The sequence below is a fragment of the Scyliorhinus canicula genome, chromosome 11, assembly GCF_902713615.1.
Source record: "Scyliorhinus canicula chromosome 11, sScyCan1.1, whole genome shotgun sequence".
Classification (NCBI taxonomy): domain Eukaryota; kingdom Metazoa; phylum Chordata; class Chondrichthyes; order Carcharhiniformes; family Scyliorhinidae; genus Scyliorhinus; species Scyliorhinus canicula.
The window spans coordinates 149,972,750-149,998,251 of NC_052156.1; the positions used below are offsets into that span (position 1 = coordinate 149,972,750).

Sequence of the window (25,502 nt, forward strand, 5' to 3'; positions counted from 1 at the left end):
TTTGGTCCAAAAGGTTTTATTGATCCGACTGCCTGCTTGACATGGGGATTTTGGGGGTTGGAGAGCACTGAGTAAGAGTATTCAGAAGGCAGAAACCAGCCACAAACTATACAGTACTCAGATTTATAGTGTCTTTTATCCAAATGTCTCAAAGATTTCAAGATAGCAAGCACTTTTGAATTAGGGTGACTTAGCATGCAGGAAAAATTAGGGCCATTCTGCAGCAGGAACACCCTACTTGAATGGTCAGTAAATCTTTTGTTTTTGGCAATGGGAAGCAAAAGGAATATGACTGAGCAGTTAGAATTTAGACATGCAACTCAAGTCAGCATCACTTGTCAAAAGTGGCACAGCCAAGCTAGAGTGTGCCAATCATAATTGGATGCTCAGATGTCTTGAAAATCCTCAATTTACATAATCCAACCAGCAGAAAGAAACATTCATCCTTTTCAATGCGTTAATTTCCCACAATGTTTTTTTATAGGCTCAGATCAACAATTTTGCTGCCAGTTTGTGGGCAGTTTTGTCCCTTGGGACTAGGTGAGACTCCTCAGAACTCATTTGACATTGTGCCGGTGGCGCTGGCAGTGAGCAGGCATTTTCACTTCCCTCAGGACATTTTGTTTTTCACAAATTTCGTTCAAAACTGCTGAATGTTATACTTCCATTCTCTAGACTTTACTTTGGATGTATGTTACAATGAGCTCCGCCCATTATTCCACTGGATGTTCAACATCCTTGGGCACAATTCAAACTGAAGCAGAAAACTTTCTTGGTGTCCTTGCCAACATTTCTCTTTCAACCTCACATAAAAAAATCATTTGATATATTGCAACTTTGGGGAATTGCTGTGCGCAAAATTATTGCCATGCCAGTCTACATTAGTCACCACGTTCCAAAGTAGTCCACTGTGAAGTACTTTGGGGTGTTTAACGTAAAAGATATTAGATAAATCAAAGCTTTTTCTTTCTGGTGCAATGTTAATTTCAAAAGTCAGTGCTCAACGTCTACATTAAATAGCTTGCTTTCTTCAACCTTATCTATTCTCTTTATTACTTCAAACACAAGTTTCATATCGCTATTAGAGCCTTTCCATCAGAAAAGCTTCAGAAAATCTTTCTTCTTACCTGCTTCCTACTGCCCGCATTTCGTCTTAATTATTCTTCTGAACTCTTCTAATGCATTTTAATTACTTCAAAAGTTTTAATTCTTTCCAAAGATATAACTAAATCATAAAACTATACATCAGAACTGACCTCATCTTTGATGTGCACTTCAAGCTGTTTGACTACTGGTCCAAAGTCCTTCAGATGTATCCGAGTGCACGATTTGCACACTGTTAACAGCTTGCTAGTTCACGGTATGATCATTGATTTCTCCCAATTCTTGTGTTTTTAATCAATGCACACCCCTTTGCGTCGTACATGTTCATTCTGAGCTGTTACTATATGCATTATTTTATGTTAATCCATCTCAAAATCCATGTCTCAGCCCATCAACAATCAGTTGGAAAAGCATTGAAGCTCAAATGAAGGCTTACAGCTCAAACATCAATCTATCTTTCAGTTGCTGATCAAGCTTATTTGAATTTTGTGTTTATTTCAGGAATCAAATAATCACAGGTGCAATTTAACAGCAAAAAAATACTGTTGTAGCCGTGTCTAGCGGGGTGTTTCCTTGCGCTTATAGCCTCCTAAGTACAGGGCACCCCAGGGCCCGATCCCCAGCACGGGCAAGATGCCACCTTGGTATTTTGGTATTGCCAGGCTAGGCACCTGGCAGTCCAAGGGTGCCCAGGTGGCATCAGCAGTACCAGAATGCCACCCTGCCCAGATGCCAACCACCCAATGGCCTCCGATTTTAGCAAGTGTAAATAAGCCATGTTACGAATTCAAATAACTATCTTAAGTTGGCTGTTAGTGTAGCTATTGGTACACAAAAATGTTCAGCAAGTGCTGCCAATCATAGATCACATCTAACAGGTCGACATGTTATTTAGGGTTCTGCAAGTGCAGGCTGCTTGAGTATAGACTGTACTCTATCTATTATGAGCAGCTGGAGGAACATGGTTGATTCAATCAGACAATCATTGGTGCATATGGCCTCGATACCTGGAATTGTATCGACACTGAAATTCATATATGACATTTGTGTGGCAAGCAGAACGTCTTTTTGGACTGATGACAGCATCCTATTAGGTAGTACAGTGGTTAGCACTGTTGCTTCACAGCGCTAGGGTCCCAGGTTCGATTCCCGGCTTGGATCACTGTGCGGATCCTGCACATTGTCCCTGTGTCGGCGTGGGTTTCCTCCAGGTGCTCCGGTTTCCTCCCACAAGTTCCAAAAGACATGCTCTTAGGTGAACTGGACATTCTGAATTCTCCCTCTGCGTACCCGAACAGACACCAGAATGTGGCGACTAGGGGCTTTCCACAGTAACTTCATTGCAGTGTTAATGCAAGTCCACTTGTGACAATAAAGATTATTATTATATTATTAATGCAAAAAAGCTACATGTATCACTTCCCCATGGTAGCTGCACGAAATGGCTTGCTAACCTGCTGCTCTAACTTTTAAGATGCATTATCTTTCTAGGGTAATTTGAGGTAGACCGGGCACTTATCAGGGTCGAAAGTGTCAGTCTTTGTCCCATTTAAGTTTGCGTGATACACAGCAAGCATGGAAAATGGTTCTGATCAGGATCGCCAATGACTGGCTAAATCAAAACCTTTAAAAGAAACATTGTTAATCAGATTAAAGTGACATTCCAAGGTGTGATGATGCATTCCAATCCCCCTTGTGCTCACCAGTCTCAGAAGGCCTTAGTTTACTGGTGGATATCACTTGCTCCCTCGCCAGGGAACCATGTACATGAATAAACCTGCAGGGAGGGACAGGCAGTTGGCCTAAGAGCACCTTCAACTGCTCACTGTCTGAACCCATTGATTGAACCCACCTTGGTTAGGCCCAGAATCAATCCCACATATTGGTCCTCCGATCTTCCCTCCTCCCTCTGCACAGGGTGGCCAAAGATCAGGAGCACGAGTCTGAAGCGAAGTTAGAAATGTTCAATAAAAAGCTTGGGGTGCTGTTGAAGCGAGACATTTGGTGGTTCAAATACATTACCTCTTGGAAGTGCAAGCAATTAAGCAGTAAATGAGTCAATATTTTGTGGGTGCGTAGAATTTAAGAATAAGCAGTAATCAGTTGGTAAAGAAAATGGCCAAGCCGCAGTTAAGAGCTGCGTGTGCCATTTCAGGTGCTCCAAGATTATTAATGCCGTTAAGCATAGATTTGCCAAGATCATAGTGCTAATTATAAAGGGCAACAAATTCTATTATGGTAGACTGTAATTATTTACAATGGAACCGAGAAGGACATGAGGAAATTTAATGGAGCTTTAAAAATGACAATGCATTAATAAGATGGATAGAAAAAAGGGACTTGGGGCAGCACGGTGGTGCAGTAGTTATCACTGCTGCCTCACGGCGCCAAGGTCCCAGGTTCGATCCCGGCTCTGGGTCACTGTCTGTGTGGAGTTTGCACATTCTCCCCGTGTTTGCGTGGATTTCACCCAAAGGTGTGCAGGTAGGTGGATTGGCTGCGCTAAACTGTCCCTTAATTGGAAAATATGAATTAGGTACTCCCAAAAAAAAAGGAAAAAAAGACTTTGTACAGTAGGGAAATCAGTTGTTGAGTGCGAGGAAAAATAAATTTCTTTATATTTAGTTTTTAAAGAGCACGAAATGCTTTCCTTCATGGTTATGGAATAAACCATTGCACCTTTTAAGGTAAAAGTAGATAAACATTTGAGAGGATGAAACTATATGGCTACGTATATTTAAAGGCACAGGTCCACCAATCACCATGGATCAAAAATGCAATTGCAAAACAAAATAAAGGGGAATATATATAATATATATATTATAGCACAGAAGATATATGTATAATATATCTTCTGTGCTATAATCAGGTATGTTTTTCTGACAAGCAATTTGGTTAATTTTCTAAGAGTATTGCATAGATTTACAGAATTGAAACAGGCAATTTGGTCCAACTAGTCGATGGCGATGTACTTCAGATGGCACATCTCTCTCCCTACTTTATCTGACCCCACAATTCCGCTACTCCTTTCTCAGCCTAAACTGTGCTTCTATTGTGCTTAGACGGGGTTATTGCGTGAAAAGTAAACAAGCTGGGAGAAGTATAAAGTTGTTGCTCAGTAACCAGCGGTACCTATAGGGTAGGAATACTTTTTGAGTTGAATTTTAGCTGGATTTAGCAGTTGGTGACAGAGAGCGAGTGAGGCAACATTTTTGCTAGAAGGAAAGCCATGAAATGGAGTATTGGTAAAGAAAGCCAGTGCCAGGAAACTTAAAGAACAGCTAGTTAGGGTGTAAGGATCCTTTCTGTTTGTTCCCGGTTTATTCCCTCATTTCCCCTTTATTTTGTTTTGGACCTGTGCCTTTAAATTCGAGCAGAGGATTGCAGCAGCTGAGAGAAAAGTGATGACTCGATTTGATTGATTTGGCTGATGGCCAATGAATTGACCAAAAAGGTTGGTGCTCTGCCCAATGGCAGGTGATGATTGGATCTGGTCACACTGCCGTGCTTTTTGGTGTCACAAGGCTTGTGTTTTCATTTCACTTTCGACCCTGCAGGTTGGGATGGAGGAATCTAACCAACTCACTCCAGGAGTATTCAGTTAATTCTCACCAAAAGGCCGCTGTGAGAATCTGATGACTCTCTCTCGCTCCAGAAAAGGCTGTGTAAGCAGAATCTAGAATCTGATATCTCTCTCTAAGATCAGGCTGATGTGAAGCCAAAGGCCTCTCCTGGAAAAGCTGTAACACCAAAGAAGGTCATTACAAGCTGTAAGTCAGAGACTCTATACTGTGAAGAGCGGACAGTGAAGAACTTATCATTTGAAGTAAGGATGCTTATATTTTGACCTTAATCCCTATTTTTTCACCCTTTTCCTTCCCCTCAGTGTTTTTCTCTCGTGTATGGATAGAGGGGGGCCGTTAAGGGGGGGGGTGGTCAGGTGTTAAAGGATATTTAACCAACTGCACATTTCATATTTGCTCTAGTTGTAAACAGTAATTGTGTTGCAACATATAAAGTGGGAGGTACAAAGATCTCAGAACTTTTTAATTCAAAAAATGTTTTTTGAAAAAAAATAAAAGTACCCAATTATTTTTGTCCAATTAAGGGGCAACTTAGCGTGCCCAATCCACCTAACCAGCACATCTTTAGTGGGGGTGAAACCCACACAGGCACGTGGAGATGTGCAAACTCCACACAGTCAGTGACTCAGGACCAGGATCGAACCCGGGTCCTCAGTGCCATAGGAAGCAGTGCAAACCGCTGCACCATCCCAGATTTCAGGAATTTTTCCAAGAATTATTGGTCAATTCACTTGTGTTGTGACTCCGGGGTCTGTGGGGCTGGAATTGACTGCGCACTAGCCCAGGTTGTCGTAATAAAAAAAACTAGAGAAATGAAGATGGAAGGTTTCCAACACGTCTGAAGTTAAAGAAACAGAGGAACCAGGGACTAGAACAGGATGCTGTTCAGGAGCTGAAAAGGAATTGGATCGTGAGAAGCCAGAAAGACATCTGAAGTGGTTCTCAGGTTTGTGATATATTACTACAGTTTTTTTTAAATATATTTAGAATACCCAATTCTTTTTTCCAATTAAGGGGCAATTTAGCGTGGCCAATCCACCTACCCTGCACATCTTTTGGTTGTGGGGTGAGACTCATGCAAACATGTGGAGAATGTGCAAACTCCACACAGAAAATGACCCGGGGCTGGGATCGAACCCGGGTCCTTATCGCCGTGAGGCAACAGTACTAACCACTACGCCACCATGCCACCCATATCACTAGTTACAAAACATTATTTGAAATTATTGTGGAAATCGATGGCTGGATCTCGGAGTTTGTGTAAAAGCATTAAGACAAAGGAAGCCGGGTAGGAGAGATGGAAAACCTAGGGCTGGATTCTGAATGCAAAGCTGATGGAAAGCATTGCATAAAAGTAGATTCTAAAGTATGTATTTTTGGGAACAGACTTTGGAAACACTCATGTGACAATCAACTGTGGGCACTGTGAGAAGCACTCCATGGAATATCGGCCATTTGAGAACAGTATACATTTGTGAACCTAAGTGGTGAAGTAAAGTTCATCAATTGGGATCAGCCAGTTCATCAGCCGGGATAGTAACACTCTCCAGTGTCCTGCTATATGCTTTTGATATGTAAAATGTTGTAAAATGACTTCCTAGGACAATAGTAAGGATTCAAAGATGGAAACAACAGATTTTAAGAATGCTTCAGAAAGATGGGAAAGAAAGGAGGAGATTTCAGAAAGCAGATGCAGCCATCTGTGTCATTATTTTCCGGGCCAAAGGGAATGTGAGGTATAGAAAGTCTCGAAAAAGTGACAAGGAGAAAGTAAGATTAAAGCCACGTACTTGAAGATGAAAATGATTTTATATCTATCTACTTCGCAAGGGACAGAGAATTAATGTAAATTGACAAGATTAGGGATAACCGAGCAGAGACTTTAGGGAAGGCAGAATGGAGAAACAAAACAAAGAGAGAAAGAAATATACAAAGGCATAGGAAAAGTAGCAAAGTCTCACAAATAGAAACATGATAATTCTGAGATAATCTGCTTTAATTATATTTTTAGCTGGATAAATATTTGTTAGGATACCAGAAATAAAATCCCTGCCAAAAGCAACTGGATTATTCGGATAACTAATTAGTTGCTTATGCAGTATATGTCAATTAGAAAACAGATTACATCAACATCATAAAACTTGTTCTGTTCATAAAATAGTTACAAAGCATGGACAGGCAAGAAACAATACTGTAGTTACAATATATCATGGTGTTTGCTTCTCAAATCAGTCGCGAAACAAGATTCAGGAGCAACAAACAATTATATATGCGGTTTTTTTACTCGTTCATGGGACGTGGGCCAGTATTTATTGCCCATCTCGAATTGCCCTTGAGAGGGCAGTTAGGAGTCAACCACATTGCTGTGGGTCTGGAGTCACTTACAGGACCTGCAACCTTCACCCGCCCCCAACCTCCCAGAGGCCCCTTCTTACCCTCCCTGTATCTCCCCTCCATGCTCCTTTCAATGGCTTGGCCCCCCCTCGGTCCCTGACTTTCCCTGGCACTGCCACACTGGCAGTGATCCTGCCAGCTTGGCAGTGCCACCCGGGCACCTTGGCAGCGCCACACTGGCAGTGCCAAGGGGCCTGCGTTCCAGGGGGAGGACCAGGGGGCCACCCTGCCCTATATCCCTGACCATCCAGGGGTCTCCGATGGCCTGGGTCACCCTCAGGTGGCGTTTCACCTGCTCCACGTTTGTGTGGACCAGTACTCAATGGGGTCCGGCTGAGGATTCCCTGGGGTGGCTGGTAGATCCCAGGTGAGTAGGCCTTAGTAGGTTTACGGCCTATCTACGCGACGTGTCGTGGCAACGCCCATTGTGGACGGGATTCTGGTCATGTTGCCTCACAAGACTTGGGTAGATCTCACGAGGAGCAGTGGCTGCTGGGAATCCGGCGGAGACTTTACTCGGAATCTACCAGCCAAGCCGTGCTCCTTGACAGGCGCGACATGGGCAGTGGGCCGCGCCCTAAATTTAGCTGTAGCTAGCTGCACAGCCACATTAACTAAAATATCAGTCACACTGAATATTGTTATAGCACATTTAACTTTGTCTCATGACACAATTCAACAACCATATTGTTGATAACAGAAGATTTTCAATTCCATTCTTGGCACCTGCTTTGTACTGGTGCAAGAGGACATTATAACAGCAATTAGCGATTCTTTCACCGAGCACAATTTTTCCACAAATACCCTGTGTTTTTCAGGTAACTTCCTTCCCCCAAATGTCTCAATATAAGTCACTTTACCATTTAATGACAGCATTGCAAATAGCAAGACGGGCTGCCTTTTTTATGAGCGGACGTCAGGGTCAGGGGAGAATATGGCACAGCCCTGCACGTTAGCACAGTGATTAACACTGTTGTTCACAGCTCCAGGGTCCCAGGTTCGATTCCTGGCTTGGGTCACTGTCTATGCGGAGTCTGCACGTTCACCCCGTGTCTACGTGGGTTTCTTCTGGGTTCTCCGGTTTTCTCCCACAAGTCCCGAAAGACTTGTTAGGTGAATTGGACATTCTGAATTCTCCCTCAGTGTATCTGAACAGACACCGGAGTGTGGCGACTAGGGGCTTTTCACAGTAACTGCATTGCAGTGTTACTATAAGTCTACTTGTGACACTAATAAAGATTATTATTACCAAGATCTCCTGCTCAAGGCCACAGCAGGGGCAATGAAGAGTTTACAGAGCTGAGTTAGTGGCCCATAACAAAGTTAAAATATATAGTGGACAGATAGGAAGCTGTAATATTTGCAATGAAAACATGTTGGTGAACATACATTATGTCAGGTCTGATCCATGCACAACATGCATTGAAACAAAATTCAGCGATAGAACAGGGCAAGCAAGCACAACAGAGCATTCATAGTCACTCGTGCAGGTTCCATTTTGTTGTCCTAATCTGACCAGCAGTTTTCTTGTAAGCTCAACTACAAGGCCAGAATGCAGAGAAAATTGATTCATAAATAGGGAGAAACATGCGATTTTCACTGATGTTCCTCCATCAGCCAGAGTGAGGAGAATGTGAGTTTGATGCTGGAAAGAACTGGACTCAGCAACGTTCATGCCATAGGCATTTACCAATGCGCAGATACATACATTTATTATCTCCATCAGGCAGACACACCAAACAAATTCTGATGACTGGTTTGAACAGCCATGCAGTCCAAGGGATGCAAAAAAAAACAGCAATAACAGTAAGAACAAGAGAGAAATTATGGACAGGACTGAAAAAACAGACTGGAGAGAACAGAGTCAAAGATTGAATTCAACTTGACCAATGAGCACAGAAAGGCTGTAAAACACGAGCTCTATCCTGGGTTGTACTATGCATCTTCCCATTATTGTATCAACACAGATCAATTTATTGGTCTAAATGCAGCCTAACGGAAATTGGATCACACAAACTCTACAGCACAGAAACAAACCATTCGGCCCAACTGGTCTCTGCCAATGTTTATTATATGCCACAAAAGCCTCTTACCAACCTGTTCCACCTGGCAAGTTCCAGATTCTCACTGTTCTGTACAAAAACCAGTCACCAATGCATTTGATACAGACTTAGCAAAATTTTGGTGACCTCGGGATACAAACCACTAGTTAAACAAAACTTTCATGTCTTCCAGAATATCAATGCACATGCTCCGTATCACAACCAGGTGAAATATGTAAAAATGTAGACACCAAATGTGCAGGCAGCTTTTGCAATAAAGCTGCTATTTAGTGCCTCGTATTGTTGCAGTGTTTTCCCACAACAGACTCCTGTGAAGCACAGAGAGAATTACTATAAAATCTTGTGCGACTAATAAACCATGATGGGAGCCAAATGGCAATGTCAACAATTGGCACTGAAGGTCCTGCACAGGTCGGTTAGGTAGCTACTTCTTCCTGAGCCCATTTTCTCTTCACTTGCATAATCAAGTGTATATGGGTTGTTGCTTTCACTCTGTAGCCAAGTAGTGCCAAGTTACACAATTTCACAATGTAAGCTCACTGCATATATTAAGTAATCCAAAAATAGTAAAAATGTATTCTCTTGTCATGATCCAGTGTAGGTGATATTGTTACTGGCTTCCCTTTTATCATATCACTTTACACTCACACCTACACCTCAAGATATCCAGCTCTTCCTCTCTCTGCAAGGAAAACATTTAATAACCTCAATATCTAGTTCTCATCAACGTTTTAACAATGTTTATAATCAGCCCCCTTAAATCCATGTTGGCTCTCAAGGAGAAATCTAGTTGTTCCACTCGCCTGCCTTTTCATCCTGCAATTACTTTTCCTTCGAGCATAGAATCAAAGAATCCCTACGGTGCAGGGGGAGGCCATTCGGTCCAGCGAGTCTGCACCGCTCCTCTGAAAGAGCACCCTATCTAGGTCCACTCCCCCGACCATCCCGTGAACTCCTTCTAACCTGCACATCCCTGGACACTAAGGCGCAATTTAACGCGGTCAGTCCACCTAACCTGTGCATCTTTGGACGGTGGGAGAAAACCGGAACACCCAGAGGAAATCCACTCAGACACAGGGAGAAAGTACAAACTCTTCACAGTCACCCAAGGCCCGGGTCCCTGACACTATGAGGCACCAGCGCTAACTGCTGTTCCACTGTGCCAGTATTTAAGTAATTATATAATTTTCTTTTGAAAGCCATGATAGAATTTGCCTCCACCACTCTTTGTGACACTGCATTCCAGATCCGAGTCACTCGCTGTGTAAAAACGTTCTCTCTCGTGCACCTTTGGTTCTTTTGCAAATCGCCTTAAATCTGTCCCTTCTGGTTCTGAACCCTTCAGTCAATGGGAATAGTTTCTCCAGACTCATCCCTCAGGATTCATCCCACTGAATTCACCTTCTCCAAGGGACTCACTTCCTGTTCTCTTGATCCAATTTAATCAAATTATTGCCCAACTAACTTCCCTTTCTGTACTCTGTGTCCGTCAATATTGTTAATAATTGCATTTCTTTGGGTATTCTTTCACCCTCTCCTCTTCAAATCAACCATCACAACCTCTCTCCTCAAAAGAAAACCTTTCAACCCTTTATTCTTCCAAATTTTGCAAATGTAACCTTGCCTGCCCAAAGTACTTGAACATGGTATCAACTCCCAAGTCCTTCGCTTCCTTTGCCACAGCCCCCTTTCCCACAGCCCCATGTTTGAATCCCTTGAAACAGGATTCCAACTCCTACACAGTACTAATTGAGTCCTCATTAAACTCACAAATAACATTATTTTTGGCTATGATAGTGGTAAACTAGCCCTCTTAACTTCTCTCAACCTGACCACACATTCAATGCCTCTAGTGCCTCTTCTCCAACCCCCAGCTGAATGGAACTGTCTTGGCTTGGTTCAGTTTTGATTTATTTAATAATAGCCAGAGAATCATCTGCAATAGTTTCTCTTTCCACTCCCATACCATTGCCTCTGCAGGCCCTCAAGGATCCCCTCCACTTCTCAACTACAGGCTACCCCTTAACAATGTTTTTGTGAGGGGCATGAGTCTGCAGAGTCAAACAGAAAGTAACTTTATTTACAACTATGTACACAGCAGCAGTAGTTCACTAGTACTTCCTTCACTAGCCAGTATCACACTGAGGCTCTATTTATACAGGTGCAACTGCTAAAGATTGCCCTATACCCCTCATTATGGGAGCTCATACTCTCCAAGAGTATGTCCTGTGAGCTCCTCTCCTGTGGATTTTGAACTTTGCAAGCTGCAGTTCCATAAAGCCTTGAAAACGGACAAATGGAGAGATTTACTGTTGCCTGTTTTATTTGAAGCTGAGTGACTGCTGCAGGAAGCTGCAAGAGAGGGACAGGAATCTCAACAGGTGAAGGTTTGGCCTAGCCTGGTCTGGGCACCAGCCTGGACTGGATTTAGACACTGCCAGATTGCCTCCCTGCATTTCCACAGCCTGCAGCAGAAGGAGGGAAGAAGGGTCTGGGACTGTTTGGTGCTTGTTTCATCTGCAGGGCCACTCCCAGCAAACAGGGGGTTGCTGCAACATCTGGAAGGGGACGAAGAGAGGATAGGATGGTTGGTGCATCTGGACTTTATTTCTTTTTCGTCTACCGATTGCACTGAGACGGGATAACATTTGTGGACTGTTTTGCTGGGCCCCTGCCGGACTGAAGACCCTGTACCCGACCCACCCACCGCTAAATGAAGTCCTTTTTAGGAGACCAGCCCGCTAGCCTTTCCTTGTTGTGCCAATCTTTTTGTGCCCCCACCTCCCTGCTCCTCCCTCCCCTCTACTCCCCATGTGAGGCACCGGTCCATCCCCCTGTACCCCATCCTCCTGTGCCTTCCCCCTCCCCCTTTATTCCCCCCTTCAGTTGCTCTCTCCCTACCCCTTCTCCCCTATCACCCACCACTGACCGGGATGGCGGCAGTGCTGCCTATGCCGGTGGCGGGGGCCTCTAACGCCACCTATGCGGGAGTGGTGACCTCCACCCTCCCCACTGCTCCGTCACCATTTCGTCTCGTGACACAAAAACCCGGGGTGAAGTGTTACGTCCACCACACCATGTCAATCGAGGCATGCATCTGTGCTATGGCTGAAGTTGGCGGCCCTTCGGTTTTGGTTGCTGCCTCGAAAGTGTATGGCAAGGCTGTCTTTTTTCTGATAGCCAAGCGGATGGTCTACCTTGCCCTGGCGAAGGGGCTCACGGTGGGTGGGATCTACCTGCTGGAGCCCACTACCGAGAGTTATTCTCTCTAATGTCCCTTTATTCCCAGGGAGCTCCTCCCCCCCCCCCCCCCCCCCCCCCCCCACCTCAATCTACTGGGGAAGGTACAGTCCGGGGTGGTACCGCTCTCGCTCGGCTTCAGAGTCCCCACACTCAAACATATTTTCTCCTTCCGGTGCCAGGTCTTTGTTTGTCTGGCCCGGGAGGAGGTCCTTGATGGGACTTTTGAGATCCCTTTAGAAGATAAAACCTACCGCATCTTCAGGTCTGCGGGTGGCATGCAGTGAGTTGTGAGTCACGCCTCGTTCCTCAGAGACGTCTAACCCCAGTCCCCGCAAGAAAAGAGGCAAGGGGTTGTGAGGAAAACCCAGAAACTGTCGCCGCCCACCGAGCAAGGTGCTTTGGGGTCGGGGGATCCCAGGGGCTCGTTCCGCTCAGTGTAATTCAATTTCTCAGAGGAGGGAGCAGTGATAACTCGCTGCTTCTTGGGTTCTTAGCAGGTAGTGGTTTGGAAGACCCTCTATCCCAACCGCTGTCTTCGGGCACCTCCACCACCATCCCAGAGCTGTTTCTGGGCCTTTTGGTGACCCGGCAGTGGGGACAGAGGCAGGTATCTGCACCACCACCTCCCACTGGCCCGGGATCCCAGGAGGAACCCGAGGAGATCCCGCCTGTTAATAATCTTGGTGGCAGGATCGAGGCAGGCCCTGGGGTTAGTTGGTGAGCCTGTGTCGTCCGCCGCTCTCAGTGTGGTGAAGGACCCGGGCCCGGAGGACGGCTGCCCGAAGGCTGTCAACTGCCCAAAGTCGGGAGCGGAGAGTGCACGTGAGGCTCTCTGCAGCGGGGTGCGGGACACACTCGTGCCCGATACTGTCACCCCTCATCCCCTCTGTGGGACTCCCAGAATCTGTAACATTATAATTGAGGGTTCTTTTTTTTTTTTGCCTCCATAGATAGTTCAGATAGTGCCCTATTGGCCCCCTGCAACATACCACCCCCCTTCCCTCCTATCCTTCCTCCCCCCCCCCCCCCCCCCCCCCCCCCCCCCGGTACAGAAGCGAGGGTATCTGGTCTCAAGTTTAGTGCTTGTATCGTTTGGTGTTTAGCGTTATAAATTCGGAATGTCCTACCATCCCCCAGGGGCAGCACGGTTAGCATTGCTGCCTCATGGCACCGAGGTCCCAGGGTCAATTCCAGCTCTGGGGCACTGTCCGTGTGGAGTTTGCACATTCTTCCCTTGTTTGCACGGGTTTCGTCCCCACAACCCAAAGATGTGCAGGGTAGGTGGATTGGCCGCACTAAATTGCCCCGTCATTGGACAAAATGAATTGGGTACTCTAAATTTATTAAAACAAAATGTCTGCGGCTTCAAAACCATCATCCCTATGTTCTGCAGTGCTGAGATTTGATACTTTCAATGCTCTCCTGACCTGCTCCCAATTTCCATCCTACATAACCTAGTACAACCCCAAATCTCTGTTGACCACTTGTTACTTGGCCCAACTCTCGTTAACCCATCAGTCCTCTGCTTACTGATCTGCACTGGATTCTGACCCTACACGGATTCTATTTCAAATTTGTCATCCTTGTTGTCAATTCCCTTATTGGTCTTGTCCTCACTAGTTCTGTAGCCTCCTTCAGTTATATTAGCCTTCAAGTTTCTGAACTCCACTGATTCCGATAGCTGGCAAATTCCAATTTTTATCATTGGTGACTGCCTTCAGCTGTTGGTCCTAAGCTCCGAAATTCCCACCATGAGCTTCGCCACCTCTTTACGACTCTCCTCATTTAAGATGCTCCTTAAAACCCATGCTTCTGGTCATTATCTTATACCCCCTTCCGCAGTTTAGTGTCAAAAATGTTTTGTGTATTGCTCTCGTTAAGAACCTTGGAGTATTCTGCTATATCAAAGGCACTAGATAAATGCAAGTTCATGCTGTTTTCAATGTACTTGCAGCGAAGGCCGTAGGATAGCAATCAGAAGTTGCATTTTAATGAATTAATCACCGCAACTCCTCTACTTCAATTCTGTCCAATATGTTTAAACTGCATCTTGAATCTAAGGTCCATCTAAAATCTAATTTCAAAGGCATTTCTATATTCCTGAGTTCAACAGCATCAGGTCACAGGAGTGCCATGTTTAATCTGTGCAAGCGTACAAAGAGATAGACCTTTTTTCCTGAGTTTTTCAGTACAAAACAAGATAGCATTTTTCTGCTTCCCTCTAATTCCGCAGTAGCCAGTTTAAACAAAAAGTGGACTGCCTCCTATTTACAAAAAACAAACAGCAGTCACACAGATACTAGACAAACAGGCATTCAGAAGTATGATCAATAATAGCTCTGGAAGTCTATTGTTTACATTCTACAAAAGCTAAAGGGTTATTAATAAAGAGTGAGGCACACTTGCTTCAGACGATACCACAGCTTTGTCGAACTGTATCTACTCTGTCAGTCACGGTTCAGTTGGTAACATGCTCAGCTCAGAGTCAAAAGGTTGTGGATTCAAGTCCAGCTTCAGAGATTCGAGAACAAAAATCTAGTCCTGAGGGAGGGCTGCAACTTCAGAGCTACAGGGCACGATTCTCCGGAAATTTTTTAAAGTGGGGTCGCGAGTAGGAATTGCCGTGAGCTTCCTGGTGCTCGGCCCAGCGAGGCCAGCATCACAATACAACGTTAATTGGTCCACTTAATAAGGCCTCACCATCTTCTCACTGCAGATGAAGATTCGCCAGCTGCTTCCACGGCACCGCGCTCACCAGCCTCCCGCTAACAAGGTCGAACAGCACTTAAGCTGCTCTTGCTCAGCCAACCCCAGCCAGCTCACAACAACGGCACCGAGGAGACCAGCGCCAAGATTCGGGTACACAGATTCTGGGGAGGCTCCTAGATGCAGTGGAGGCCAGGAGTGATGTCCTGTTCCCCCGACGTTCCCAGAGGGTGAGCCATAGGGGAGTGTGACCAGGAGGATTGGCCTTCAGTGCCGGAACACCAACACCAGACCCAGCTCCGCCCCCCCGAGCATCCGCACCCCCAAACTCATCCTCCATCTCCCTCCAACCCCCACACCCCAACCGACCCTTCCTTCACTGTAAATCACGCATGTGGCTAATGATGCCCTCTCTGTCTCCTCGCAGGAAATGCTCTATCATAATTGCCAGGAGAGGGCCCAGATTGGCGGTGTGGTGCTGGACTTAAGAATCCTCACCTCCTTCGAGGAGCATGCTTTGGTGGTGCCTGGGGTGGTCGAGGACAGATCGGTCACCCATGCGGAGGCTCGCAGATGCCACAGAGGTGAGGAATCACCAGGCTCCACCTGTGGGACCTGTCAAACGTGAGTTATTGCCTTACTGACTGACCCATCTCTCCCACTTACCACATGTCCATTGCCCCGCAGGTCCTCCAATCAATCATCCCAGATGGCACCCGCCCCTGCCTCCCATGAGACCCCTCGGAGGAGAGCTCAGAGGAAGCAACCGTTATAGCCGTAGCACCGTTGTCATCCCTACCCTCTACCAGCGCATCTCGGTGGGATATGTTAGTGGGCAGGCTTCTGTGGCACAATCTGATGAGCATCACATTGCTGATGATGCACATCAAGTAGAGGCATGAATCCCAAGCGAGACAGCAGTCGGCAGGTTGCTGGATCCCTGGACCCAGCTGGGACCCAGCCTGATGCTGAGCCTGTGGTGTAGAGTTACCCGGAGCTGATGAGAGGGAGCAGCCAGAACATTCAGAGGGAGATGTCAGCGGACCTCCAGCAGATTCATAGTCGCTTGGAGGAGTCCCAGAGGTTACGGGCACAGGGGATGTCGCCGGCAATGCGTGGAACAGAGACCAACACTGCTAGGGCAGCGACCACAGTGGAGAGCCTGGTGCATGATATTGGCACCATTAGTGAAGGTGTCCAAGGTGTTAAGCAGTGGGTGACGGCCATGGCTGCAGGTCTCAGTAAAATCATAGAATTCATAGTACAGAAGGAGGCCATTCGGCCCATTGAGTCTGCACCGGCCCTTGGAAAGAGCACCCTACTTAAGCCCACACCTTCACCCGATCCCCGTAACCCGACCTAACCTTTTGGACACACGGGCAATATAGCATGGCCAATCCACCTAACGTACACATTTTTGGACTGTGGGAGGAAACCAAAGCACCCAGAGGAAACCCACGCAGATACGGGGAGAAAGTGCAAACTCCACACAGTCACCTAAGGCCGGAATTGAACCCGGGACCCTGGAGTTGTGAGGCAGCAGTGCTAACCACTGTGCCACCGTGCTGCCCAAATGTCTGACTCGCTAGGGGATGTGACCCAGTACCAGGCTGACCTTGATGAGGTTCTGCGGGACACGTCCCGCTCTCAGACGGACATGACTGAGGCACTGGCGAGCATGTTCCAGTCACTGAGGAGCATCGCCAAGGGTGTCGACACGATGGCACGGATCAAGGAGAACCACCAAGGCTGGCAGAGCCAGATGATGCAGCCTTTCTGTTCCAAGGTCAACCCCAGGGCCCTATGGGCACAGACCAGAAGGAGGGGGCGGTGGTGGCTACATGGACCCGGCTGGGGAGTGACGACCGTGGTCTCCAGCACCCTGAGTTCCACCCCTCTGATGAGGCCGCGTCTCGAAGTCAGAACATGGGACAGGGCGGCAGGGCTGTGCATGTGGCTCCGACAAGTAAGCCGGGGCCTTCGGGCCTCAAGAGCCCTATAGGACACCCGCCAGGGGCATCAAAGGCCACAGGGGGAGACCTCAGATGTGCATCCTGGGGAAACACAGATGTAGTGGTAGAGCTAGGAGGGCCAAGCTGTGGGGGTACCATAGGGAGAGTGGGGAATTGCAAAACACATTAAACACCTTTGTGCACAACCATTATGACACCTCTTGTCACTTTCTTCCACAATGCTTGGCCCATCTCCAGGCAAACCCCTCCTGGTGGTACCCACCCACCCTCCGGCCATGGACATGTCCCCGGAGCTGTGTCCCATCTGTGTGTTCAGATGTTGGCTGTTGTATGTGTGGTGCTGCCTTCTGCGAATAAGAAATGGGCCCCCTTCACCTCTCTGAGAAGAGATATATGCGGGGAAAGGGGCGGCAGGACGGGCCAAGGGGCCACAGCCGGCTGGGCAGGCAGAGCGGAAGCAGGAGGGCCGGCCGACCAAGGGCAAGTGAGAGGGCCTGCCGTCCAAGGGGAGGCAGGAGGGCCTGCCGTCCAAGGGGAAGCAGGAGGGCCTGCCGTCCAAGGGGAAGCAGGAGGGCCTGCCGTCCAAGGGGAAGCAGGAGGGCCTGCCGTCCAAGGGGAAGCAGGAGGGCCTGCCATCCAAGGGGAAGCAGGAGCCCCTGCCGTCCAAGGGGAAGCAGGAGGGCCTGCCGTCCAAGGGGAAGCAGGAGGGCCTGCCGTCCAAGGGGAAGCAGGAGGGCCTGCCGTCCAAGGGGAAGCAGGAGGGCCTGCCGTCCAAGGGGAAGCAGGAGGGCCTGCCGTCCAAGGGGAAGCAGGAGGGCCTGCCGTCCAAGGGGAAGCAGGAGGGCCTGCCGTCCAAGGGGAAGCAGGAGGGCCTGCCGTCCAAGGGGAAGCAGGAGGGCCTGCCGTCCAAGGGGAAGCAGGAGGGCCTGCCGTCCAAGGGGAAGCAGGAGGGCCTGCCGTCCAAGGGGAAGCAGGAGGGCCTGCCGTCCAAGGGGAAGCAGGAGGGCCTGCCGTCCAAGGGGAAGCAGGAGGGCCTGCCGTCCAAGGGGAAGCAGGAGGGCCTGCCGTCCAAGGGGAAGCAGGAGGGCCTGCCGTCCAAGGGGAAGCAGGAGGGCCTGGCGTCCAAGGGGAAGCAGGAGGGCCTGCCGTCCAAGGGGAAGCAGGAGGGCCTGCCGTCCAAGGGGAAGCAGGAGGGCCTGCCGTCCAAGGGGAAGCAGGAGGGCCTGCCGTCCAAGGGGAAGCAGGAGGGCCTGCCGTCCAAGGGGAAGCAGGAGGGCCTGCCGTCCAAGGGGAAGCAGGAGGGCCTGCCGTCCAAGGGGAAGCAGGAGGGCCTGCCGTCCAAGGGGAAGCAGGAGGGCCTGCCGTCCAAGGGGAAGCAGGAGGGCCTGCCGTCCAAGGGGAAGCAGGAGGGCCTGCCGTCCAAGGGGAAGCAGGAGGGCCTGCCGTCCAAGGGGAAGCAGGAGGGCCTGCCGTCCAAGGGGAAGCAGGAGGGCCTGCCGTCCAAGGGGAAGCAGGAGGGCCTGCCGTCCAAGGGGAAGCAGGAGGGCCTGCCGTCCAAGGGGAAGCAGGAGGGCCTGCCGTCCAAGGGGAAGCAGGAGGGCCTGCCATCCAAGGGGAAGCAGGAGGGCCTGCCAGTTGAGGAGACAGAGGGGGGCAAGCCGGCTAAAGGGAAGGGGGGGGGGGGGAGAGAGAGAGAGAGAGAGAGAGAGAGAGAGAGAGAGAGAGAGAGAGAGAGAGCAGAGGGGACGCAGGCAGGCCACAACTGGAATACTGTGTGCTGATTTGGTCTCCTTATTGGAGAAAGAACGTTTGTGCAATGGAAGGAGTAGATTGAGTCGGTTAGGATTATATTCGCTGGAGTTCAGAAGAATGAGGGGGGATCTCATAGAAACCTATAAAAGTCTAACATGACTTGACAGGGTAGATGCAGGAAGGACGTTCACAATGGCGGGGGTGCCCAGAACCAGGTGCCATTATCTAATCATACAGGGTAGAACATTTCGGACTGAGATGAGCCGAGATTTCTTCACCCAGAGAGTTGTGAGCCTGAAGAATTCTCTACCACAGTGTATTTGGGATCTAAGGATCTGGAGAACAGAGAGGAGAGCAGGAACAGGTTACTGAGTTGGATGGTCAGCCATGATCATAAAGAATGCCAGTGCAGGCTCGATGGACCGAATAGCCTCTTCCTGCTCCTATTTTCTATGTTTCCATGTTTAAAGACAATGAATATCACAATTAGCCATTCCAACGGGTCCATTATCTGTATTGGGACTAGTTCTTTTCTGTGTAATCTTGAATTGTCTCAGCTACCTCCAAAGCCTTTGGCACTGCCAAGGTATTTGACAGGAGCCGGTACTGTCCACTTCCAAATATGCTATCATTTGTGATTCTAACAAATCTCTGTTCATAGCATTTAATATTTAGTTTCCTCTAATGGCTTGACTTCTGCTGTAGTTTGTTCATCCTGTCACACATGTGATTACTGGGGCCTTGCCATCTTTTCCATTCTTCCTTCTTGCCATCAGTGAAATCTCACCTATTATCTTTTCATACTTTTGCTGAAGATTTCACTATGCACGGAAACTAATAAAATACTATACATCAGACATTGCCAGATACTGGTTGCACCAAAAAGAGTTTAAATCTCAAGCAAAAAGAACTTGCACTTAGAAAGGGTGAAGAAAATAGTAATAAATCCGGAAAGGCATAAATTAACAGCAAATAAATATCAAATTTAAAAGAAGCAATGCTGCATTATCACCGGCTCTGCACATTTCCAACACAATAGCAACAAGACTGTGCGCATTCAATTTGTAAAATAATTGTTCCGTCATTGGCTTTAAACACTTTCAGAATTCAGCAGCCAAACAATAAATTAAGCTTTTTGCACTTTATCTTTTTAAAGCTGTGATTGTACAATATAGCCTACCCCAGAAATATCAGCAACACGGTGGATTGGCACCTCCTTCTTACTGTGGAGTCCTTTAGCATTCTTGATAGCCCTAGGATTACAAAAATATAATTTGAGTAACACAAAAACAAAAGAAAATCCAAGTATAAATACAAAACTACAGAAATTTAGCATTACATTTATCAATACATAGCTCACAGTCTTAAAAGCAAACAGTAACATGGATAACTAAGGATCCAATATGAAAACCCAACCGCTAATGCAGGCTTGTCCAATTCACGGTCCGTGGGCCCCTCTGGACTCAGCCCCACCAAACTTGGACATTCAACTGAACTCATTTGAAAAATGCTGTAAAGTTGCTTGTCCAATCACAGGCTGGTTTTTGCCTCCATTTGCAGCTGAGAGGTAGCTGGTCCGGGATGGGCCCGGGAAGCACACATTCTCAGAAAGAGTGTGATCCCGCGGCGAGAGCGGGGCCAGCAGGCCCAGAGGAAGAGGATACCAGGGCATCAGTGAAATGGGTGGATCCCAATGCAAGGGCGGGAGGGTCAGGTGATGGCAGGGGTATGGGGGTTCAAGTGGGGTCCACAGGTGTGTCTGGGTGAATGGAGAATGTGAATGTGCGAGTTAGAGGATTTTAAAATTCACTCATGGGATGTGGGCTTCGCTGGCTAGACCGGCATTTGTTGCCCATCCCTAATTGCCGTTGTGAAGGTAGTGGGGAGCTGCCATCTTGTTGTGTAGGAACACACAGTGCAGATAGGGAAGAAGTTCCAGGATTTTGACCCACTGACAGGGAAGGAACAGTAATATATTTCCAAGTCAGGATGGTGTGAAATGGGGAAGGGATGTGTTCCCAGCTATCTGCTGCTCCTGTCCACCTAGGTGGTGGAGGTTGTGAATTTGGAAGATGTAGTCCAAGGGGCTTTGGTGAATTTCTGGTGCATCTTGTAGATGGTGCACACTGCTGCCAATATTCATAGGTAGAGGACGGAGTGAATGTTTGTGGATGGGGTGCTAATCAAGTCATCTTCATTGTTCCTTGGATGTTGCTGGAGTTGCACTCATCCAAGCAAGTGGGGATTATTCCATTACACTCTGGACTTGTGTCTGTCACTGGTGGACTGGCTTTGGGGATTCAGGTGGTGAGGTACTTCGCCATGGGATTCCTAGCCTTGCCCTGCTCTTTGACCCACAGTATTTCTGGTCAGTTCAGTTTCTGGTCAATGGTTGCCACAGGATGTTGATAGTGAGGGATTCAACGATGGTTAGATCCTCTCTTGTTGGAGATGGCCATTGTCTGGCATTTATGTGACTTGCCATTTGTCAGCCCAAGCCTGGCTTGCGGGGCCACGTCAAGGGGCAGTTGACAGTGAACCATATTGCTATAGGTCTGGAGTCAAATGCAGGCAGGAAGCGGTAAGAATGGCAAATTTCGTTCCCTAAAAACCCACATGGGTTTTAACTACAATCAGCAAGTTTCCTGATCACCGTTGCTGAGACAGGCTTTCAATTCCAGGCTTTATTTTTTGAATTTAAATTCCACTTGCCCCGAAGATTGGCCTGGATATCTGAAGTATCAGTCCAATTACTTTACCACATTGCCACGGTCACTCTCGGATAGAACTGTAACTTGCCTAATGGTATAATGTAGACCAGACATGAAGAAAAAGCCATTCGAGAAACAATGAAGGTACAGGAACAGCCCACCAGACCCGTCTTATTTGAAAATACTGACCGATTAGATCTGAGGTTTCAGGATGCAGCAAGGAATACAACGTTACAGGACCAGAGCTTTCATTCTAAATCAAACTATATATTTTTAAAAAATTATTTTTACTACCAACATATAGGGCAAATGTCAGTTTAAAACAATTAGTTTAGTCTTCTCTTGACAAGAAAAATGCAGCGCTACCGGAAATATTTGGAGTGGCACAGAGTGTACAGCTCACCCAGCAAAGGCATGATAAACTGAATGACCTCCTTCTGTGGTGTCAGAGTCTAATGTACTAAATCTCAAAGGCAGATGCGGGCAAAGATAAAGTGAGGAAAGTTGGGTGGGAGTGAATTTCTGCTGGCAATTCAATTTCACAGGTTCCAGGCCCCATATCCAGGAAGCTCAGGACCAGACATGCGTTAGATTTGGGGTTTAGGTGGATTTTGGGTCCCAGGCTTAACATGTACTAATACATTAAATAAAATATCAAAAGGGCGGCACAATGCGCTGTGGTTAGCGCTACAGCCCCAAGGTGCCGAGGACCCGGGCTCAATCCTGGGCCTGGGTCACTGCCCGTGTGGAGTTTGCACATTCTCCCCGTGTCTGTGTGGGTTTCACCCCCACAACCCAAAGATGTGCAGGTTAGGTGGATTGGCCACGCCAAAAGTGCCCCTTAATTGGATTTGTTTTTAAATAATAAAAAACAGGGTTTTATTGAATTTGCTACCCAGGACGCCAGATTTTTGGTCCTTCCAAATTTTGGGATGCAAAATACCAGGTGCATCCGCACCTGTATATTGTTTTGGGTTTCATCAAATTTTAGAGCCAAACAACACATGCCACTCACTCCATCAGTATAGCATGAAGGTCCTTTTTATATAGCATCATAGAACCACAGTGCAGAAGGATGCCATTTGGCCCATTGAGTCTGCACTGACCCTCTGAAAGAGCACCCTAACCAGGCTCCCATGCTATCTCTGCAACCTCATAACCCCACCTAAACCGCACATCCTTAGACATGAAGGGCAATTTAGCATGGCCAATCCATCTTACCTGCACACCTTTGGACTGTGGATAGTGTCTTTGATGTCTGCCAAACTCCAGACAATTCTGGCAATTTTTACTTGAATGTCCATTGAGTCCAAAGTAATGGAGAGCAGCAGAAATATATCTCATCCATACACTAAATTTTTGTCTGAAGTCTACAGAAAACAAATTCTCTAACATTCTTGCAGCTTAAGGACAGTGGAAGCAATATGTTCTGAAGCTGATATTTTTAATCGTTTGTGACTGATTCGGTCTATTGCTTTCTATTAGCTTGTATCAGTCGGTGGCTTTCTGCATTGTGCATTCCATTTCCATCTTTCTGATAGACAGGAGGGAATGGTATGCTGCTGTTACAATCCCACTTCATGTTATAACTGGACAGGAAGATTCCAGAATAGAGCCCTAGTTCAAAAGACTGTAACTTTTACTTTGCTTTTCTGAAACGTGGAGGAAAAATGTCGTAGGTGCGCTAATTAGTTTTAAAAACAAGGAATGAAAAAAATGGATGATAATACAATACCCCTTTACACCACCCTCCTCCCACCCATTAGCTTAACAAATACACACAGGTTTTAAGATTAGAAAGGATGACAAAGTACATTTGAAGTTACAATGGTCTCATTGAAACACAAAATCTCTTTGATGTACATAGAATGCCTGTAGTCAAGTACACGCTCCACTCTGAAACCCCAAGGGAACGTCTGCAGATGCTTCCTCAGAATCCGCCCAGGTGATTGTCACTACAGAGTTTCCAAACATTAATCACAAAATTTGCTTTAAAACCTTCTTCATAATCCATTAGCGGTTTGAATTCCGAATCCAGTCCATGTTTTCCAAAAGACTCTTGTCAACAGAGTTTCTGCTCCACTTTTACCAGCGAATCCAGTTCAAGATTTTAAACCAACTTCTTCAAGGATTTCTGTCTTAAAGGCTTCTGCACAAATTCGCAGATCCAGCTAATATGGTCTTCCCATTTGCTTTAAGATTTGTTTTGCAGACTATAGCAAGGCATTCCAAACTTTAAGATTACTTTAGAAACCTATCTGCTCACCAGCGGATTCGTTCGCAACTTTTCTCTAATGCCAATGATTACCAGGCTCTAGAAATAAACTAAAATGAAAATCGCTTATTGTCACAAGTAGACTTTAAATGAAGTTACTACGAAAAGCCCCTCGTCACCACATTCCGGTACCTGTTCGGGGAGGCTGGTACGGGAATTGAACCGCGCTGTTGCCCTGCTTTAAAAGGCAGCTATTTAGCCCCGTGCTAAACCAGCCCCTTAGTCCAGTACTACACTTTTAGCTATTTCCGCTTAGATCCAGAAGGCATTTTTGTTTAAAAATCCACACATATGATGGGATAAGTACCTACATAGATGAAGTGTTCAGAAAGCCCGGAGGGTGGGGGGATAAAGGCTCAAAGTAGAAATTCACCAGAGTCAGAAGCCTCTCAGGGCTCGTCGGTGGAAAAAATGGCAGAAGCAGCCTCTGGGACTCCGGCCACTCCACTAACGATTGAGATACTTATGAGCACCTTGGCGGCAGAATTTGACAAACACTGGCGTGTTGCGTCAGGGGACCTCCACAAATCAATAGAAAGGTTGTGGCTCCCATTCATTTGGTGTTGGAGAAGACTGACGAAACGATACAGGACACGGAGGTAACCCTCTTGAGGTATAGTGACCAGGTGCCTCTCTGGAAGTGGAGAGGTCTCTGTGATGGCTGATGCAAAAAAAGCACTGAAGGCCAAGGTGAATGATTTGGAGAATGGTTCCAGGAGGCAAAGTATGTGAATTGTGGGGTTGCCAGAGGGAATGGAAGGCCAGACTCTCACAGCGTATTTTGCAGAGATGTTTGAGAAGATGGTGGTGAGGGTGGACTTGCGGCAGAAGCCCCGTCCTAACGAACAACCACGAGCAGTCATCGTGAAGTTTCACAGCTTTAAAGAAAAAGAGCTAGTTCCGAGATGGGTGAGGGAGCATTGAGACTACAAATGTGAAGGCTATGCCATCAGGTTTTACCAAGATGTGGGAACAGAGCTTGCAAAGACGTGAGCGGCATTCCATAAGGCCAAATACGCCCTGTACAAAAGTACAGTACAGTTTGGGGTGGTGTACCCAGTGTGACTAAGAGTGACTTATGAGGGAAAAGACTACTTTTTGATGCGTCAGAGGAGGTGGATTCCTTTGTAAAAAAGCATGGACTGGGCTCTGAATGATTGAGGTTTTTGGATATTGGGGATGGGTATTGATACGTTGAATTGTTGGGCTTCCTTGTTCATGTTTGCATTTTTGCAGTTCTTGTTGAGGTTGAATGTTCTACAAGTTGGGCTTGGGTCTAGAATTCAGTTTTATGTGGAGATTTTTCTAACTATTGTGAAAATGCATAGCTCCTGTTGAGTTACTATGGTTTAGGGAGGTTTGATACTCTTGCGTTTTTGCTCTTCTGTGAGCCTTTTTCTTCACCTGGGCAGGGCTGCCCTGCTAGAAAGAAGAGTTAGTTAACGGGATGGTGCCCAAGGAGTTGATTGCAGCTCATTATCGTAGATCTGTTTTAGATAATGAGTTTAGTGCTTTTGTTCTGTTCGGGTTTAGGTTCAGTAGTAGGCTTTACGTGGATGATTTACTTCTTATACATTTCAGACCCGCTGTTGCAGATTGGAAGGATTATGGGGATATTAGAGGAATTCGGTCGGTTTTCGGGATATAAATTGGATATGGGCAAGAGTGAGGTCTTTGCAATCCAGGCAAGGGGGAAG

The 25,502-nt window shown here is 47.0% G+C and overlaps 1 protein-coding gene across 1 annotated transcript in view; it reads right to left on the reverse strand.

The window, feature by feature from the left end:
• Positions 1-25,502, reverse strand: part of snd1 (staphylococcal nuclease and tudor domain containing 1) — a 1,128,702-nt gene that overhangs the window by 771,216 nt on the left and 331,984 nt on the right. Inside the window, 1 exon segment of the mRNA XM_038812228.1 lies at positions 20,000-20,072. Coding sequence (XP_038668156.1) covers positions 20,000-20,072 — 73 coding nt within the window.